Genomic DNA, 21,162 nt, shown 5'->3' on the forward strand with positions numbered 1-21,162 from the left:
TTTATAAATACACCCCTATGTTATATAAATACAATAATCATTTTCAACAGCTTGCTTGACTTTTCTAGCATATTAATAATAACAAATATCGTTTGTCTGATATTTCAGGCTTTTTTTTCTTGTTGGTTAAAATGTATTTTCTTGTTAAATGTCTGTATCTATTTTTCTTGTAGTATCTCATTGTGTAAAGGTTAATGTTTATGCTTCAGTAGTAACTTTCATGTTTTGGCAGCTGCTTGCAGTAATTTTACTTTAGTCACCACGATCTTGGGAAATGTTCATATTCTATTAAGCCTCCCATGTTAAAATATAAGAGCACAATTTTATCTGTTTTAAACGATTTTTATTATTCTTTTTTCTGGATGACTATCCCCACTGTGCAGCTGTATTGCTCAGGTTTAATTCTATAATGAGCAAGTTATGAAGTATTGTGGATATTTGAATGGTTGTGGGATAGGGGTTTTGTCCTTATCTCACCTATGAAATTCAGTGTAGTATCCTGGATTAGTCATTCCACTGGTGAATTCTAATAATTATAGCTTCAATGCTCTTGTTTTACTTTCAGCTCATCCGCGAGGAAATTAAACATCTAGCCCAGTTACAGGAAAGCAGCTCTCCTCGAAACTGTAGGACAGGCGATGCCATCTTAACTCAAGCAAGTGGAGGCCATCCTCCAAATGCTGATGCTGGACAGCATTCCCAAGATGAAGAGAGGGGAGAAAGCACCAACACCGCATTCCATCTGTTTAGAGAACTTGATATTCAGAAAAGAGCCTTCATTACACAGGAGCACTTTCAGGAGAGTACTTCCATCAGCAGCGGCTACGGAACGATTTCTGCCTCTGAGCCAAACGCTTGTTTAAGCAGCTGTAGTCAAAATACCTCAAGGAAGGCCTGTCTTTCTACAAATCAGACTTCTGTAGAATGCAGAACTGAGTTTACCAGGCATCCTCATTCAACTCCTTCACCTGTAGACAATGAAAAACCTTTCATACTGGTACCTGATAGTAAATGTCTAACACACCTTGAGAAATCTTCTGAAGGAAACCTGTCAGGAAGCCATATGAACAATGAAGAAAAGGCTGTCAGCCAATATAACCAGCCAAACAGGTAAGTACCATTGTGGTATTAAGCCCTAGAGTCCCACTACAGCTTGAGGAAATGTTGTGCCTTATTTTTCAAGACTTTGATATTCAGAAAATATATATATATATATATATATATATATATATATATATATATATATATATATATATATATATATATATATATATATATATATATATATATATATATATTTACATTTTTGTAAATATATTTTATTATATCTTTTCATGTGACAACACTGAAGAAATGACACTTTGCTACAATGTAAAGTAGTGAGTGTACAGCTTGTATAACAGTGTAAATTTGCTGCCCCCTCAAAATAACTCAACACACAGCCATTACTGTCTAAACCCCTGGCAACAAAAGTGAGTATACCCCTGAGTGAAAATGTCCAACTTGGGCCCAAAGTGTCAATGTTTTGTGAGGCTGGGGTAAGGGCAGGGTGGGGAGAGGGAGTGGGGGGTGAGGACAGGATGGGAGGGAGTAGGGGGTAAGTGAGGGTGGGGGGGAGTAGGGGGGTGAGGACAGGATGGGGGGGAGTAGGGGGGTGAGGACAGGATGGGGGGGAGTAGGAGGGTAAGTGAGGGCTGGGTAGGGGGTGAGGACAGGATGGGGGGTGAGGACAGGATGGGGGGGGGGGGGGCGAGGAGGGGAAGTGAGGGCAGGGGGGGGGGATATCAGATTGTCAGACTGCTGACATGGTGCATAGTAGGATGACATGATATTTACATAGGAAATAGTCAGGGAGCCCTTAATAATCAGTTAGGATCCCAGTACAGCTATCAGAGAATTATCAGTATGTTGTGCAGATTAATCTTTATTTTATATCCCCATTCAGGACCTTCACACAGGTTGGATGATGACAGATAACCCTTCATTTGACTATCAATCACGTAGACATTAGGTGGAGGTGTGACAGCACAGCCTTTAGGTTACCTGCAGACTCACCCCAGTAACCCAAACTTGTTCCCGTAACCTGCATTCCTATGAAGGGATCTACAGACACAGACAGAATAGTGAAATCTTGTGTATTCCGGGCTGTGCTGAGTAATCACATACCAGCTGTCCCTCCAGCTTGCAGTGTCTTACAGTGCACATTGACAGATGTCAGCACGCACTGCAGTCCGAGCAACATACAAATCATCAGAAAGGAGCCGACACCGCACAGCATTCCACACACGAGGACAGGGAGAGCTGTTACGGTTGGGTGAAGCTGAGCAATTTGGAAGAAACAGAGTTCACCCCGTCCATTCTTCATAGATGGGGATGAGTGGATTTCCTGAAAGATGGCTGAAGAGGAGGGAGGGGGGATCCGCTCTACAAGAACGTGTCTTGGAGGCTCGATAGGCAGATGAACGCTTTATCGTAAATTCACCCTCTGCTGAGTCTGCCCCCCTTGCCCTCCTGTAGCAACATAACTGGTCAGCGTCGCCCAACAAGGAAAATGCCTTGTTTGCCTTTGTAGATATGACCCTGTCTGTCAGTACACCCAGCACTGCAGAGGACATGCGGCCCCGACCAGTCCGGGCCTGGTGACAGCTGGCGGGCGGGGAGGGGAATCCCATAGACAGCTGACATGGTTGTTAAGGACGCGGCGGCCCCGCTCCTTATCAACCAATAATTACGACATTCATTTTTTTACATTTCAGCTGTTAGCGGGGAAATCCCGCCGACAGCTGGAAAAAAACAAACTAGAAGGTATCGGTACATTTCCACGAGTACCGATACCCTTAAAAATGCTTAGTATCGGCACCGATACTGGTATCGGTATTGGTGCAACCCTACTGGATATGATGCTGAGCATGTGCACTCAACCTCTTTGGTCGATCATGGCGAGGCCTGTTCTGAGTGGAACAAGTCCTGTTAAAACATTGTATGGTCCTGGCCACCGTGCTGCAGCTCAGTTTCGTGGTCTTGGCAACCTTCTTATAGCCTAGGCCATCTTTATGTAGAGCAACAATTCTTTTTTTTTTTTTTTTTTTTAGATCCTCAGAGAGTTGTTTACCATGAGGTGCCATGTTGAATTGGGCATGTGGACATTTTCACTCAGGGGTGTACTCACTTTTGTTGACAGCAGTTTAGACATTAATGGCTGTGTGTTGTTGTTTTGAGTGGACAGCAAATTTACACTGTTATACAAGCTGTACACTCACTACTTTACATTGTAACAAAGTGTCATTTCTTCAGTGTTGTCACATGAAAAGATATAATAAATTATTTACAAAAATGTGAGGGGTGTACTCACTTTTGTGAGATACTTTATGTATGTATGTATATGTGTATGTGTGTGTGTGTATGATATGATATGAGATAGATAGAGATATATATTAATAAATATATATATATATTATCTATTATAATATATAACTTATTGACCCGAATATAAGACGAGGGTGAGAAATGCAGCAGCTACTGTAAGTGGAAAGAGAGGGTCAACAATGCCCATCTGCAGCTGTATACCTCCCTGTGTCCTGTGCATGTGTCACGTGTCCTGTGTATATGTACATGTGTCATGTGTATATGTACCTGTGTGCATGTGTCTGTGTGCATCCTACCTGTGTCCCGTGCATCCTCCGTGTGCCTCTCTGCACCGATCAGCGTGTGCGGCGGCCATTCACTCTTCAAAAGCCACGCCTCCTCCTTGTCCATGATAGGCAGAAACCTCCATTTCCCAGCAGTCAGCGGTCAGCCTATCATGGACATTCTCTCATCTTCATACCACGGACGAGGATGAGAGAATGTCCGTGATGTGCTGTACACTGACTGCCTATCACAGACGAGGAGGCGCCGCTTTTGAACAGTGAGAGGCTGCCGCGTGCTATATATATATTTGACTGTGGGTTTACTATCTTTGTGGTCAAAGATAATTGAAGCTTAGGTGCCCAGGCCAAGCTTAGCAGTGTCAGGTAACTTGACTAATTTGCCCACCTAAAAGAAAAAATACTTAAAGCAGTTTTCCGCCCCCTTCCAAAAATTAAGTCAGCAGCTACACATACTGTAGCTGCTGACTTTTACTATTAGGACACTTGCCTGTCCTGGAATCCAGCGATGTTTACATCGGCTGTTGGGTGCTGCCGCCACCTTTCTGGTTCACAGCCAGGTACCTTCTGTGCATGTGCAAAGTGCTCTGTGCTCTCTTACTGGCCCGGCAGCAGGGGAAGGAGGAGGAGGAGGAGGGGGCTGAACTTGTGACATACCTCGCTGCGGCGAGGGCTGATGAAAGTGGGGACAGGGTACCTGTCAAGAACAGGTACCCGCTCCCCCGCCCCCCCAAAAGGTGCAAAATGTGGCAACGGAGGGGCGAGGAATCTGATAAGCGGAAGTTTCATTTTTGGGTGGAACTCTGCTTTAAGGACATATCTCATTTGACACACTCTGCTAGGACACATCTCATGTGACACACTGATTTAGTAAAAAAACAACCTGTTTTTAATATTATAATTGTATCTGACAGTTACAATAATAAACAGGCACACAGATATCTTCAGGTTGCAGTCACTTCTGCACCCTCTTCATAAAATCACTGTAATTCTTGGCATAGAGATCACAGGATTGGGAACCACTCTGATTGGATCCCAATTATTAGTACAGATCGACGCTGCCAGTGACAGTTGGGTTTTACACTAGCCACTCGAAGTGTCGGATGGTAGCTGTCAAAGATGATATCTATTAACGTTTCCTCAGCACAGGCAATTGTACTGAGGAGAGTTCATACAAATATTTGCAGGTGAAAAGGATTTTAATTCCTATGATAACCAGGGATGCAAATGCTAGTACATTTTTGTTTGTTTTTTTGGATTACCCCAGAAATCCTGGCCATCTATTAAAGCAAACCTAAAGTGGTTCTAAAGCCTTGTTTTTTTTTTTTTTTTCTCTTTAAAATAAACACATCTTACTTCCTGTAATGGTTTTGCACAGAGCAACCCTGATCCTCCTCTTCTTGGGTCCCCCACTGGCGCTTCTGACCCCTCCCCCTTGCTGAAGGTAAAAAACCTTCAGCCTTTAGAACCACTTTAAAAATGAGCAGTAAATCTCCCAGGGGAGCCATCCTTCCGTAGCATAACTGCGGCGGCTGGTCTCCAAGTCGTTAAGAGTGGCCAGGCGCTGGACACACAGCAGTCTATGGGAAGCTTCCCAGCTTGCAATTGGCTGATTTCAAGCTGGAAAGCTGATTTGCCCATGTTTAGGGAGTGTTTGGGGAGCAAGTGATGCTCCTGCAATCACTCCCACTCTACACAGATTTGCCTCTGGCCTGCTTTATTTTTATTGGCGGGGACCGGAGGATGGTGGGCAGTGCTTTTTGCGGCACCGTGGCGTCCCTTCCGGTTTACCGGATCACTGTGCTGTGGACTGCCCGAGGGCCCAGGGTCAGTAAGGGGCCCGCTGCTGGCATCTTACAGAACCATGCTGGAGTTTTCACTCATTCACCTTCCTAGAGCTTGCTACTCTGGGCGCCTGACCCTTCACAGCATGGGACTAAATTCCCCTGGAGCAGCCAGCAGCAGCGATGTCCCGATCACACAGTGAGTGTCTGGAAGGGGGAAACGGCCAGCCTTTGCCCTCTCCATAGAGGACACATAAGATTTTCAGAGTGAGGGATCGGGGAACAAGTGCACTGTCTATAGAGGGGTGTGAGACAATGAAGCCAGCAATGTGTGTGCAGTGTGCAGCTTCTTACTTGTTTACTCACTTTCTCCTCTTGCCCTCCTCTCTAACCTACCTGCTTGGAATGTGTGGCCGTGCTGGAAAATCATACCTGGCTGTGAAGGGAGGTGAGGGTACCATGAACAAGTCCTTAGGTGGGGAGGGGGGGTGTTCACCTGTCGATGTGTGTTTATACATGTCTACTGCCTATGTGTGCTACACTGAGACATAGGAGAACACTAGCTGCATGCTGAGAGATCCCTCCCCCACTGTATACACAGCATGTCACAGTACAGAGGGACAGTCCCTGACCTGGACACCAGTCTCCCCTTTACCCATTACTGTGTGTGGCATTGTCCAGGTCCCTGTTTTAACCACTTCAGCTTCTGAAGATTTACCCCCTTACTGACCAGGCCGTTTTTTACAATATGGCACTGCATTACTTTAACTGACAATTGCGCGGTCGTGCGACACTGTACCCAAACAAAATTGTTGTCCTTTTTTTTCCCACAAATAGAGCTTTCTTTCAGTGGTATTTGATCACCGTTTTGGTTTTTATTTTTTCTGCTATAAACAAAAAAAGATTGACAATTTTGAAAAAAAAATCTAATTTCATAAATTTAAGCCAATATGTATTCTGCTACATGGTTTTTGGTAAACAAAATCCCAATAAGCATATATTGATTGGTTTGCACAAAAGTTATAGTGTCTAAAACCTATGGGATCATTTTATGGACTTTATTTTATTTTTATTAGTAATAGCGGTGATCAGCAATTTATATCGGGACTGCAACATTGCAGCGGACAAATCTGACACTAAGTGACACTTTTTGGGGACCAGTGACATTGTTGCAGTGAAGGGGGGGACATCAGGGTCAATCAAAGGGTTAAATGTGCTCTCTGGGAGTGCTAACTAACTGTATGGGAGGTGCTTTGGCTGTGAGAAAACAGAGATCCATGTTGCTGCTTAGCAGAAACACAGGATCTCTGTCTCCCCTACTAGCAGACTGCTATTCTGCCTCTCCCATGAACGATCGGCGGATCCTGGCGGACATCGGATCCGCTGGACCCACTGATTGGCATCTGTCCAAACACAGCTGGAGCGGGTCGCCAGCAGCATGCACGCACACCCCAGACTGGAAGTGTCAGACCAAGCACATAGTTTTAATCCCTGTTTGGTAAGGATAGTCCTTGCTCTGTAGAGAGTCCTTGTTATATAGAGATGGTCTTTGTTATATAGACAGTCCTTGTTGTGTAGAGATGCTCCTTGTTGTATAGAGATGCTCCTTGTTGTATAGAGATGCTCCTTGTTGTATAGAGATGCTCCTTGTTGTATAGAGATGCTCCTTGTTGTATAGAGATGCTCCTTGTTGTATAGAGATGCTCCTTGTTGTATAGAGATGCTCCTTGTTGTATAGAGATGCTCCTTGTTGTATAGAGATGGTCCTTGTTGTATAGAGATGCTCCTTGTTGTATAGAGATGCTCCTTGTTGTATAGAGATGCTCCTTGTTGTATAGAGATGCTCCTTGTTGTATAGAGATGCTCCTTGTTTATATAGAGATGCTCCTTGTTCTGTAGAGATTGTTCTGTATAGACTTTTTTTTACTGTTTGTGCTGAGGTTTATATGTGTCTGTGGGACTGTTGCTTGTGTCGCAGCAATCAAAGCACATTTACAGGTACAGGTGAGCCTGTGCTTTGTTTACCTATGCCCCATAAGCCCCTCCCATTTGTTAATGCAATCTGGCCACACCCATTTTTCGCAGGGGGGCCGCTAAGGTGCGCCACATTACTTTTCCTTTCTTTTCATCCCCAGGTGCGTGGGGGACTCTTGCAGTTCTCCAGCCCACCCTCCTCCCAACAGGAGGATGGTGTGTGGCTAGAGCAGGTGATCAGTACAGCAGGTGGGGGAAGAAACTGGAACCAATCTGTTGTGGCTCACTGCAGCAGCTGAAAGCCGACATCTGCTCTAGCTGCTGCAGTTAGAGCCACAAAAGGTTCCAGTTATGCTTCTTTGTATGGGTGTGAGTTGAGTGTGGGAGGGGACACAGGGGGCCCATGATCTCCTATTGCCTGGGGGCCCCATGAGTTGTCAGTCTGCCCCTGGCTAGGTGTATACAGGACAGATGATGTATACCTGCATACCCTGATCTGTGAGGCTGAGCTTATAATCTGTCCTGTGATGCTGAGCTGTATACTCCTGACACTATGGGTGGAATACAGGGGACGGAGTGGGTGGCTTCTTTAAGGGGTGGGGACTATAAAAAGTGGGAGGGGTCAAAAAGGAAGGGCAGGGTCTGGCGCCACCCCATCCTAAAACTTCACCAGCCACCACTGGCTTTTACCCAAATACAGCTGTGCACAGTCATTCGTGTCTATGGGCTATGCGCAACACCTGGGCTTTCCAGGTGGGGGAAATATATCAGAATTTAAATTGCTCGGGCTCAGGCACTATGTGCATAATGCCAAAATGTTTTGACATTACTGTATTGATTTTGTTTTAGTAAACCACTGACAACATGGGCCCAGAAGCTGAGAAAGACTCATCAGAAAAGATCTGTCCAAATGGAACAAAGCTCTTCCACACAGTCCAATCCACACCTAGAAAGAGATGTAAGTTCTGTTGTTTCCTTCCTTAATATTTGAGTTGACACTGAGTTTACACTGAACTTGTTGTATTGTTGTGCAGAGAGTTTTGCTCGCTGTGTTGGTAATAGAGCTGTCAGTGCATATTGTGTTTAGCTGTGTGTCAAATAGAATTTAAAAGGAAAATACTACAATTTTATTACCAGAGTGCGACACAGAACTGATTGAAGTGGAACTGAAAATGCTAATCTTTCTTTTGTTCATTGAGAGACACAGCTGTTAATTGAAGATCAACCATTTACAAGTGGGTTATAGTGCCATCCTCAGAAGTAGGACGCTATGTGCACAAAAAAAAAAAACTAAACCGGCAGCTAGGAGGCTAGCCACCTTTTATATGACTTAAAGGGTAAAATCACCTTTATAATAAAATTTACCCTAGCACTTCAGCATCCCCGGTACATTAAACACTTAAAGTGTTACTAAACCCAGGACTAAAGTTGCCACCTCATCCCTTTAAACCCGAACACTTTGAATTACACAGGTTCTGAGGCTAAATAAATGCAGATAAGGCACCAAGTGAGTTTAATTGCCGCCTTAATCAGCCACAGAACCTGTGTAATTCATATGTGTTCGGGTTTAGAGGGATGAGGTGGCAACCATACCCAGGACCTGAATTCACTATATCTGGTCTCCCACAGTACATAGAAATGCAATAATTTTAGTAAATATAAACGGCTAAATACCTTTTCTCATCAGCAGTATATAGCAGTCTTGTGACTTCTATCAGTGCCTGGACAAAGCCTGTAGGAGGAGTTTTCACACTGCACTGGCTGTCTTATTAGGATCCAGGACCTCTGACCCTCTGCCTGGACAGTGCTGATTGGCCCTGTGCTAATTATATGCACTCTCTCAAGAAAAAATAAAAAAATCCAGTGGTGATTAAATACCACCAAAAGAAAGCTCTATTTGTGTGGAAAAAAATGATAAAAATGTAATTTGGGTACAGTGTTGCATGACCACGCAATTGTCAAAGTACGACAAAAAGCTAACAATTGGCCTGGGCAGGAAGGGGTTGAAAGTGCCTGGTATTTAAGTGTTTTTAAATGGATATCATAAAAATAAACCTGTATTAATGTAATAAACAATTCTCCAATAATAAAAACTCAATAATTCAGTGTATCCATAATTTTTATCAAACTTGATCCAATAATACCATAAATGTTCGTGATGATGCTACTTTCACAAGTGCCATATTTTCTTATAGATGAATCTCTGCAGTGTTCTTTCACCTTATGTGCATAACCTTTCACCAGCGCTCCAATACTCTCGCCTTATATTCTGACCCAAAGTACATTAGGTCTTATGCGCTTTCCCTTTAACAGGTCTCATAAGCCAGGAATGATGTTACTCTCGTCTGTGTGCAGATATCTTTCAATCTGTGTCCATCCTCTGTAATCCTTAAGTTTTTTGTTTTTTTTATATTCATGCAAAACTCAAAAAAGAAAATTATATTTATTTATATATATATATATATAATTTTTTAGTTTAAAGGTGTGCAACAGATGCAATAAATCGTAGACTTCTCTTACATAACAGCCAATGACATGTTACAGGAATTGCATTAGTCGTAAAATAAAACCATGAACACATAGAAGTCAACACTTCGTCAAGGGTAGTCAGAGGAGAACCACCAAAGGAGCCTCCTAGGGTGACATATCAGGAACTAATTCAGAATACAAAGAAGGTCTCCCTGACTCCTGGAAGAGACTACTCATTAATCATGGGGAAGCCAAATGTAGGAGTCCATCTGACTTCTGTGCTTTTTTAACTTTGTGGATCCTCATAGGAAAGCACTCATTAAACGCATTAAAGGAGAAGTACAGCCAAAGCTGTGGATCACAGGTGTGCCATTCGTTTTGCACTCCTGTGACCTGTTTTCAGTTGACAGCAAGCTTAAGCCCCGCTGTCGGCTGACGTCAGAGTTGGTCCAGGCTGGAGAAAGATCGCGACCATATGGTCGGGATCTGCTCAGAAGCCTGGACCGACACCTGGTTCAGCCTTGCAGAGAACAGTAACTGACAGCAGCTCTCTGCTCAGGAAGCACTGAGAACCATGCGATTTGGTAATGTTTGATCACTCGGTTCTCACTCATAGAGCCAGCGGAGCACAGATGCAGCATCAGACTGATGCTGCATCCACCTAGGTAAGTATAATACTTCTCTTTTAACTTCCTGAGTCCTTCACTGCTGGCTCTTGTCACTCAATCACTCCAGTGATTTTCATTGCTTGCAGTCATTTTCAGATGCTTGTGCCATATGCTGTTATCCGCTTCATGGATCTGATGCTGTTATAAGTGGCACTGCTTGAGATGCAATCTCTTAAACAAAGAAAGGCAAAACATTTAAGTGGTTGTTTAAAACAGACCTTTTAACGGCAAGTTACTCTTTAACCACTTCAGCCCCGGACCATTTGGCTGGCCAAAGATCAGAACACTTTTTGCGATTCGGCACTGCGACAATTTAACTAACAATTGCGCGGTCGTGCGACGTGGCTCCCAAACAAAATTTACGTCCTTTTCCTCCCACAAATAGAGCTTTCTTTTGGTGGTATTCGATCACCTCTGCACTTTTTATTTTTTGCGCTATAAACAAAAAAAAGAGCAACAAGTTTGAAAAAAAAGCAATATTTTTTACTTTTTTGCTATATAAAAAAAAAAAAAATTTCCTCAGTTTAGGCCGATACGTATTCTTCTACATATTTTTGGTAAAAAAATCGCAATAAGCGTTTATTGATTGGTTTACGCAAACGTTATAGCGTCTACAAAATAGGGGATAGATTTATAGCATTTTTATTAATGATTTTTTTTTTTTTTCTTATTTTTTTATCGTGATTGCGACATTATGGCGAACACATCGGACACTTTTGCCGCTATTTTGGGACCATTCACATTTATACAGCAATCGGTCCGATTAAAAATGCACTGATTACTGTGTAAATGTGACTGGCAGTGAAGGAGTTAACCACTAGGGGGCTAGGAAGGGGTTAGGTGTGTCCTAGGGAGTGATTCTAACTGTTGGAGGGGGCGTGGCTACAAGTGACATGTCACTGGTCGCTGCTCCCGATGAGAGGGAACAGACGATCAGTGACATGTCACTAGGAAGAATGGGGAGATGTTGAGTTTACACTGACATCTCCCCGTTGTTCAGCTCCGTAACACGTTCGCGGGAACTTGCGGCAGGGTGGCGCGCACGCGACCACACGTGGGCAAATTTAAAGGGATGTACCTGTACATCCATTTGCCTGTCCGTGCCATTCTGTCTGCGTATATCTACATGCGGCGGTCGGCATGTAGTTAAATATGTCACCAGAAAAAGGCAAAATACAAAATAGTATAAAATGTTAAAAGATGCATAAATTAATAAATATAAACGTTCCAGTACCTGTTTAGGACCTAACATATTTGACATGCATTTAAAATGTATAGACATAAAAAGCACAGCATTGCTCTGTAGGACATGGGGACATAAAAAGAGCTCTGGTTGTAATTTCCCAAATCCAACATGCAAAATTGTTTGCATGGCAAAAAATGTAGATACCTATGGCTGTCATTGGAGAACTGAAATACAGGGTGTTCTAAAAGCACATTCATTTAGAAATGTCCAACATTCAGCATTGGTAGCAAAAAGGTGTTATGTTTTTTAGTTTTGCTCTACCCACATTGTTTCATTTAGAACAGCAGCTCAACCTTTTCTCAGTTGTGGCACTCTAACACTATGCAGAATCTTGTGGGACCCAGTCTAAAATGTAAAAAAGTAAGTATTTATCAATAGCAACCCTGAGCCTGGGACGATGCACACCTTGATCAAACTAGCGTTGCATCAGAAGCACCCCCTCCCTTCAGAGGTTTCCTCACATTCCAGCCCCCCTTGATGTTAGTGGAGCCCATCATGTGGGAGGTCCCCGCCTATACATTAGAATCCCTTCCATCATAGAGTCAGAGTCCCCTCATCAGAGTCAGATTCTCCCCCATCACAGACAGAATGTCCCCTATACATGAGAGCACACCATCATATCAGAGTCTCCCCATCACATCGGAATCTCCTCATCACTGCAAAATCTTTTCATCCATCTCTGATCCAGGGTAAACTGGGCCTTTATGCTCACACCATCCCAAGGAACGCAATTGGCACCCCAGGGTGCCGCAGGACCCTACTATGTAAAATAGTGATGCACAAGACTGACAAATTAATTGGTATTGCGCTACAAATTGACTTTGCGTTTGAATGAACAACGTTTAGCTGGTTATGTACAGATAATGGAAAAGATGAGGGACGGCCTTGTAATAATGCGAAGATGATAAAAATGGGCTGCTAGAATATATTTAACAGATTTCAAAATTTTTGTATTACTAAGGTGATACAAACTGTATCTTTGTTATTGGTGTAAAGAAGTGATGTAATACAATAGCCCTTCTAACTCCCTACAAATCATTTTTTGCAGTCTGACAACACAGATGTCTCTTCAAACATGTTTTCCCTCAACAATCGTGCAGAGAGTGTAAATTCCTTATTTTCTGCAGGATCAGGTAAATATGCCCACTGATATGAAGTGTTGTCTACTTTACATTAAATTTCACAATGTCCCTTTTTTTCATTGTATTTATAGTTTAAGTGATGTCAAATCGGAGGGGGGCTCATATACTAATAATTAAATACTATTGAGTATATCTGATGCACTGTGTTAGCAATTATTAAGCATCGTTAGTTAACATTTGGATAAATTACTCTCAAATATCAAAAAATTTGTGGACCTGGGGTCCTTTATCTAAAGAAACTTTCGCCAACTTCATGCCAAATGCAAAAATTGTTTTTCTATGGCCAACGAATTACAGGGAGGCAGAAAAGATCCACTTATGCGGAATATTTTTTTTAGCAACAGGGCATATGATGGTAAGATAAATATTTGTTTGCAGAAAATGTTAACTCCAGGGATGTTTAATAAGCCAAAAAGTGCCCATTGCAGAAATAATGGAAAGTAGTTTACTAGATGCGTGTTAACATGGCATACTACTGCGACCCAGAATTGCTTCTATGTCTGGATATTCACATTTGAGACAGCAAGGGGAGAAGCTTAAAGTGGTTGTTAACCCACTATAATATGATGATGCCATCCTCTCTGTTATATAACGCTATGTGCCCCTGTGCCTGTGCTGTATAAAAAAAAATGCCCATTATATAGTATATCAGAGTGGCTCCCGGCGCTCACGTGACTCCTTGGCTCTCTCCTCTCTTTGGCTGACAGCTATAGTGGGCAGAGCCAAGCACTGCTGCTGACTTCAGCTGGGAAGGAGGGAGATCCGAGGAGTCGCGTGAACGCTGGGAGCCCGCTCTGATATACGGTATAATGGGCATTTTCTTTTTATACAGCACAGGCTCAGGGGCACATAGCGTTATATAACAGAGGGGATGGCATGATCATAGTATAGATTTGATTGCACCGGGGGGGGAGGATCGTAGAGATGACAGAGCTGACAGGCAGGGAGGTAGGGGAGGAGGACAAAGGAGAGCAGAGACCAGAGCTGCGGATGACGGAGGCATGTAAACTGACCACGGTGCCAGGGCTCAGCAGCGTGGTCAGCGCTAGAGGGGAGGGCATAGCCAGGCAGGATCAGTCAGGTTTTTTTTAGGTGATACGGGGGCCAAGTTACACAGCACAAGCACTTTGCTGTATAACATGCTTAAGGGAACAGGATCCCTTTTTTTTTTTTTTTTTTTTTTTTTTGGTTAACAAACACTTCAAGTTCATAGGATATGATCGGTTTGGGGATATAAAAGAATGATAAAAGCCACAAAGTGTCTTTCTCGATACATTTATAGCTTTGAATGTTCAATGTCACTTTTCTTTAAAGTTTTCCCTATGTTTTGAGTAGGGTTTACATACTGGATGTTAGATGAGAAGGAGTTATATCATCCCTTGCCTGACAACCTTGAAACTGGAGTTTCCAAATTTTTGCACACTAAAGAGGTATGTATAAATAAAGGAGGCCAAAAATATTGTTTCTTTGATTTTACATACTATTTTCTCATGGAACAGGGTCTGCCAGCCCTTCAGTTCCCACCCACAAATTTTAGTAGTTCCTACAGTTTGAGGGAGAGAGGGGAGAGAACCTGTTGATTCCCTAAAGAAACCCAAACATCAAAGAGAAGGTATACTCCCCTCCTGGGTGGCCTGTGACTCTTACCTCCACTCCATTCCACCATCAGTTTGACAACACTGACACTTCCGTAAAAGTCAGATGCATGTGTCCCTGCTGCATGCTGTAGTTTCTTCCTCTGACCCCTACAACACTGCTGAATCTTGGAGGGGTTGTTGGATTTTTTTTAAAACATGGCAAGGGGCAAACCAGCTCAACATTTACATTTTTACCAAAATCCTGCAATGGCTTTTTATCACCTGTTGGTAAATTCAGCATTAGATCCCCCCCCACCTATTGTTCCAAGCCCTGAAATTTAGGTTTTCAGATAATGCAGTGTTCTGTATCAAACAAAATTTAGTATGAGATGATGATGGCGGCTGATTGTGAGCTCAGGTTATGCCCATGTAAAGGGTTTCTTTAACATATCATAGTATACGGAGTTCCATGTTCAGATTTTCTTTTCTTGGACATGTAGAATCGGTAATAATTTCATTACAGTTCCCAGGTGACAGCATGAGCAAGAGAAAAGTTTAGAGGATAAATCTGATAAATCTAATAAGAAGCCTTTTGTATTTATTATTCCTTGCAAAAAAATACTGTGGAGTTTTAGGGGTCATTATTGCTGTTTATTACAATTTTTAATAAAATATTTTTTTTCCTTATTTCTAAGCCCAATGAGGCAAGGGTTCCATCTCTCACAGATCTGTATCAACAGAAGCAAAGAGAATACGCACAGCGGCCTGCCTGGGAACCACTCTCTCCTTCTGAACACACTCACCCTCCAGAGGTAATCATTCTATTAGGCTAAGCTGTTGACGTACTAAAAAAAAGGTCTAATAGATTTAGGGTTCTGTGTTTAGGTCTCGTGCACACAGAACGTTTTTGCAGCTGCTCCTAGGGGCGTCTGGTGTTTTTGTTTTGTTTTTTTTTTTTTTTTTTTCACTGCCTCTAAACTCCCCTGCATGTTAGCCAATGTATCCATGCACACATAGGCTTTTAGCAGCATTTAAAAGCAGAAAAAAAACCCTTTGCCAGTGAGTCCAGGAGCAGCAGAGTTTGAGCAGAAGAAATATGCTTGACTCTTGTAAACGTGGCAAAATGAAATGTGCCTAAATGCATGATAACACTAGGTGAGTTTAGTGCTTGAGCGTTAATTCATTTAAATGGCCAGAATAAATGTGCCAATGGCCTGTAAACGTGCTTAAACATTTGTAAAAGCGTAAGACACTTTTATAAACGCCAAGAATTTTTAGCTGCAAAAACATTGCTGGCGTCCAGAGTTAAAAACAAAACATCCTGTGTGAATGATGCCTTATATGTGATGGTCCCATATTGATATTTTGTCCAATAGTAATGTTTACATGTATGGTATTTTTATGTTTTCACTACAATTTGTATTATGCCTAGTATAACAGAAATTGGTGGTGCTGTGTATTAGATCCTAAGTCTTAGGCTAGCCATAAACATATAAATGTCTTCCATCCACGCTAAACAGGAATCTTCCCTCCTTGATATTTTATTCTGACAGCTAACACCTGAGACTGGTAGAATAATCAAACAGTGACTGCATCTCCTTGGATCCAGTCACTGTTCAGTTTACAATTTTCCACCCAGCTTTTGGCAAAAGTTGATAAAAAAATATTGACTTTTACCAACAGGGCCACCCATGGGGCTGATATGTTGGCCGGTTCAACAGGAATTAGACAAAATTTGAGCTGTGTATAGCAGGTTTTAGGTTGGCCTTTTGCGTCTGCTAAAGTGAAGGATTGATTAAGGCCTGATTTACACAAATGCATTTTCAGATAGGACTTGAGTCACACAGAATCACATTGTTTCCAATGGTGCCTGTTCACATCAATGCAATGCAGCTCGATTTTCTCCCTTCATCTTTCAGGACAGCACCTGGAGAGAGAGCGCAGCTCCACCCACTTTCCCAGGAAACACTGCAGTCAGTTTCTTTAAAGGCCGGACACTTCCACCATGGCCTCAGTTGTAGTGTTTCCTCCGCCATGGTGGAAGCGCTGCAGGGAACCAGGGGTGTGCTGCGCTTTCTCCAGGTGGTGAAAGTATGGGGCATACCGGTTGATTTTTGCCTTTTTTCCTTCAGAAGACAGCCCAGCATCCTCCCTGACGTGTGGGGGATTCTCCGGCACCCCCTCCTCTTCATGCTCGGCGAGAGCCAGGCTGCGAGGGTCCCGCTCCTACAGACCGGCGGCAGGGCTGTGGAGTAGCGAACGGCGTCTACTCTGCTGACCGCACGCCTTCCGGGTTCGGATGGCGAGCGCGTCATTTCCGACCGGGGGCGGGGCCTCGAGCGCCGCAACGCGGTTTCCAGTTCCGGCCACTGGAACGCAGGAGGAAGGGGCGGTCTCTGCGGCTGATGTCATTTCCGGCCCTCACAGCGGTGAGCGGCCCGGGAAAATTAAATAAAAGAGCACAGACGCCGCTGTTGTCCTGTCAGCAATGGAGGACGATCAGACGGCGGTGGCAGGAGCAGGAGCCACACCAATCAGCCAGGCTCAGGTAAGCAGGGACGTTGGTCACTGTTATTACTCTATGGGCAGTTGTTATATTTATATATATAAATTCCCTTCCTTAAAAAAAAAAAAAAAAAAAAAAGACCATTATGGAGGGTTACAGGCTGAAATTTTCTCAACCTCCACCTGTGCGTTTTTACATAACCCAGGCTCCCCGAGACCCAGAAAAGTCAGTAGCAATGACAGCTGTCTTGAGAGAATTGATGCTACAAAAGGTGATCACGAACGTGCCCCCCGGGGAATTAGAACAGGGGTGCTATTCGCACATATTTCTTGTGAAGAAGCCTTCGGGAAAATTCAGGCTCATCCTGAACCTGAAGATTCTCAACAAGACTATCAGGTACAAAAAATTCAAAATGGACACACTATTCTCAGTGAAGAGTCTCCTGCCCCCAAGCTGTTTTATGGCGTCCATAGACCTGAGAGATGCATACTTACATGTACCAGTAGCATCAACATCTCAGAAGCACCTAAGGTTTGCGATAAAGTTGGGGGAATCAACCCTTCATCTCCAGTTCAGAGCTCTCCCTTTCGGGCTGTCATCCTCTCCGAGGATTTTCACAAAGATCCTGGCAGAGGCCTTAGCCCCACTCAGAGTAGAGGGAGTATCAGTCCTGCCCTATCTGGACGATCTACTAATTTTTGCCAAAACAAGGGACCTATTAGTGAGGGATCTGGAAAAGACAATGAGACACTTGGTAAGTCTAGGATGGATAATAAACAAGGAGAAATCAAACTTGATTCCATCACAGACCATACTATTCCTGGGCTATACGATAGATTCCATCCAGGAGAGAATCTTTCTCCCCGAGGAGAAAATGGAGAAACTTCAGGGGGCGGTAAAGAAGACACAGACAAATATGCCAATCTCCATAAGAGCAGCTATGTCAGTCCTAGGGCTACTCACTGCGACTATACTAGCAGTGCAATGGGTACGTCTACATACAAGGGAGCTCCAGCAGGCAATTTTAATGAATTGGTCCTATGGGGAGTCCCTGGAAAAATTAATAAAGATACCTCCGCAGGTTCAGAGGAAGCTTTGGTGGTGGAGAAATCACTCAAACCTGGACAAGGGTCTACTCTGGGGCTTTCCTTTTGGAGAAAAGACTGACAACAGACGCAAGTTCCTGGGGTTGGGGCGCCCACCTGGACGAGCAGATGGCTCAGGGGAGTTGGACAGACTGGGAAGCCAGAAGGTCCTCCAATTGGAGAGAGCTAAGGGCTATTCTCCTGGGTCTATGGGCCTTCGAGAAAACAGTCCGGGGCCATCATATTCAAGTTTTATCGGACAATGCCACAGCGGTGGCATATATATCAAGGCAGGGAGGAACAAGGAGCAGGGCTCTGCTATCCTTGGCACTCCAAATTCTAGCCTGGGCAGAAAACAACCTAAAGTCCATAACCGCAATACATCTGAAGGGAGATTTGAACCTTCTAGCAGACTTTCTGAGCAGAGAAAGAATACTGGAAGCAGAATGGAGTCTGAACACAGAAACTTTCCAAAAACTAACAGAAAGATGGGGAGTACCCCAAATAATACAAAAAGTAGAGGCCTTCTTTTTTTTGTTTAATAAGTTTTTATTAAAGAAAATATATCATGTATACAGTTGTAACAGTTATAACACAAATCTTCCATTATTTTAACAGCATAGGTTATAGTATTCGTATAGTTCACTACTTAGTTAGTTTTATCAGGTGCGCATAAGAAGTTACAATAAGTCAACTAAGCAGCTGATTTGGATAAAGAAGTGTGAGCTAGGTGATCATCATACATTAAGTGGAATTAAAATAGAAAATATTGCTTTAGTTTAACATAAGTATACATCGAGACAAGATAGTGGTAAAGAGGGAGAGGATAGAAAAGAAAGAGTTGAAAGTGGGAAGGGGAGAGGGTAGGAGGTTGCTGGCATGCTAGACCACGTATTGAGCAGAGGGGAGGATTATCATGGGTGGGTGTTTAATGGCTATGCTAAAGTATTTGGGTTGAGGAGTTAGAGCAAGAGGTTTATATATGTGGCAGTAGTCTGAAATTTTTTCCAGGGTTCCCAGGTTAAAGAATGTTTCTGGGAGGTCCCTCTAATATTGTGGGTGATACTCTCCATAAGGTATACATTGTCAATCATTTGTAGCCAGGCCTTCATAGAGGGAATAATTGGTTGGCCCCACAATGTGGGGATTAAGGCTTTGGCAGTGTTTAGTAGATGAGGAATGATTGAGTGTTTGTACGCCTTTATGGGAGTTTTTGTGATATGAAACAGAATAGCCCATGGATCATTTGGTATTTGAACATCCGCTATCTGAGCAATCAGAGTGCGAATATTTTCCCAATATGGTTTAATCAATGGGCAGAACCACCATATGTGTGCGTGAGTAGCTTTGTTCCTACAGTTCCTCCAGCACAATGGGGAACTGGCGGGGAACATTTGGTGTAGGCGAACTGGGGTGTAATGCCACCTGGTGAGCAGTTTATAGTTGACCTCTGTCATTCTTGAGGCCATGGACGAGGTGTGAGCAAGTTGGAGGATCCTATCTTTTTGGTTGTCAGTCAGGGAGAGACCAAGGTCAATTTCCCATTTAGTCAGGTAGGAAGGGGGGTCTGGGTTTTGAAGTGTAATAAGAGCTTTATAGAATATAGAAATGCAATGTAGAGGGGGGTCTTTTGGAAGGAATATTACTTCTATTTCGTTTAAATCGCTAATACCCCTAAGTGGATTAGAAAGGGAGCTTAGGAAGTGTTGTAATTGGTGGTATCTCCATTTATCTAGGAACGTGGCTGGTTTAGGGGTGAGGATTGAAGTTAAGGGTTTAAGTGTATTGCCATTTAGAACGTGATGTAATAAGAGGGGATCCCCTGACCTCCATGTCTTAAAACCTGGGTCCAAAAGGCCTGGCAAAAAGTATGTGTGATTGAGAAGAGGTAGCAAAGGGGAGTCATAATTCCAGGAATGTTTTTTGTGTAGTGCGTCCCATATATCCAAAGAAGAAATGGTAAGGGCCGAGGTGGTGTGGGCGAGGTTCCTGTGGGAGCGGGGTATCCAGGGAGCCATTGAAAGGTCCACTCCACTCAGGTGATATTCGATTTGTACCCATAGCTTCCTGCCAAGGGCATATTTCCATTCAGCTAGTCTGGCCAGTACCGTTGCTTGGAAATAGGCTTTAAAATTAGGAAGTGCCAAACCACCTGAGCATTTGGAGCGGGACAATAACCCCCTGGATATTCTAGGGTGTCTATCCTTCCAGATAAAGCGGGAGACCAGGGACTGTAGAGTAGTAAAAAAACCCACCGGAACACCTAGTGGTAGCATTTGAAAGAGGAAGAGGATGCGTGGTAGTATGTTCATTTTAATTATATTAACTTTCCCTAACCAGGTATGTGACAGGTTAGACCATTTTCGTAGGTCAGTTCTAATTTTATTTAACGTGGGGATGTAATTATATCGGAAAATGGATTGAAGATTAGGGGTGAGGTAAATACCTAGGTATTTCAAACAGTTTGATTCCCATCGAAAAGGAAAAAGGGGTTTGAGGAAGAGAGTCTCGGCCTTGGGGATGTTAATGTTTAAAATTTCGGATTTAGATAAATTTATTTTGAAGTTAGAGATTGATTGAAACGTGGAGAATGCAGACATCAGATTCGGAATCGAGATCCGAGGTTGTTGAATAAAAAATAGTACATCGTCTGCATATGCCGCGTATTTATGGGATCTGTTGCCTATTTGTATGCCTTTGATGTTAATATTGTTCCTGATTGTGGCGAGAAAAGGTTCTAGAGTGATAGCAAATAAAAGAGGGGAGAGGGGACAGCCCTGCCTGGTTCCGTTATGTAGGATAAAGGGGTCGCTCAACGTTCCGTTAATCCTGACCTGAGCCGAAGGGTTAGCATAAAGAGAAGAAATACGGTGAAACATTTTAGGACCCACCCCCAAATGGCGTAAGGTCAGCTTAAGGTACTCCCAGTCCACCCTATCGAAAGCTTTTTCTGCATCAGTAGAGAGAAGTAGGGTGGGCTGGGAGCACCGTCGAACGTATTGAATCAGAGAAATTGCACGAAGGGAGTTATCTTTCGCTTCTCTGGCGGGTATAAAACCTGACT

General features: G+C 43.3%; 1 protein-coding gene across 5 annotated transcripts in view; it reads left to right on the top strand.

Annotated features, from left to right (window-relative positions):
• The window catches only part of MPHOSPH9 (M-phase phosphoprotein 9), a 154,207-nt gene that overhangs the window by 40,286 nt on the left and 92,759 nt on the right, over positions 1-21,162 (top strand). For all 5 annotated transcript variants that reach the window (XR_012243919.1, XM_073627300.1, XM_073627269.1 and 2 more), the window contains 5 exons: positions 566-1,110; positions 8,255-8,363; positions 12,837-12,921; positions 14,266-14,360; positions 15,203-15,319. Coding sequence is in view for 4 of the 5 variants with exons in the window: in XM_073627300.1 (XP_073483401.1) it covers positions 566-1,110; positions 8,255-8,363; positions 12,837-12,921; positions 14,266-14,360; positions 15,203-15,319 (951 nt within the window). In the remaining variant the exon portion in view is untranslated. The remainder of the gene's footprint in view (positions 1-565; positions 1,111-8,254; positions 8,364-12,836; positions 12,922-14,265; positions 14,361-15,202; positions 15,320-21,162) is intronic.

The sequence above is a fragment of the Aquarana catesbeiana genome, linkage group LG01 (genome assembly GCF_042186555.1).
Source record: "Aquarana catesbeiana isolate 2022-GZ linkage group LG01, ASM4218655v1, whole genome shotgun sequence".
Taxonomy (NCBI): Eukaryota; Metazoa; Chordata; class Amphibia; order Anura; family Ranidae; genus Aquarana; species Aquarana catesbeiana.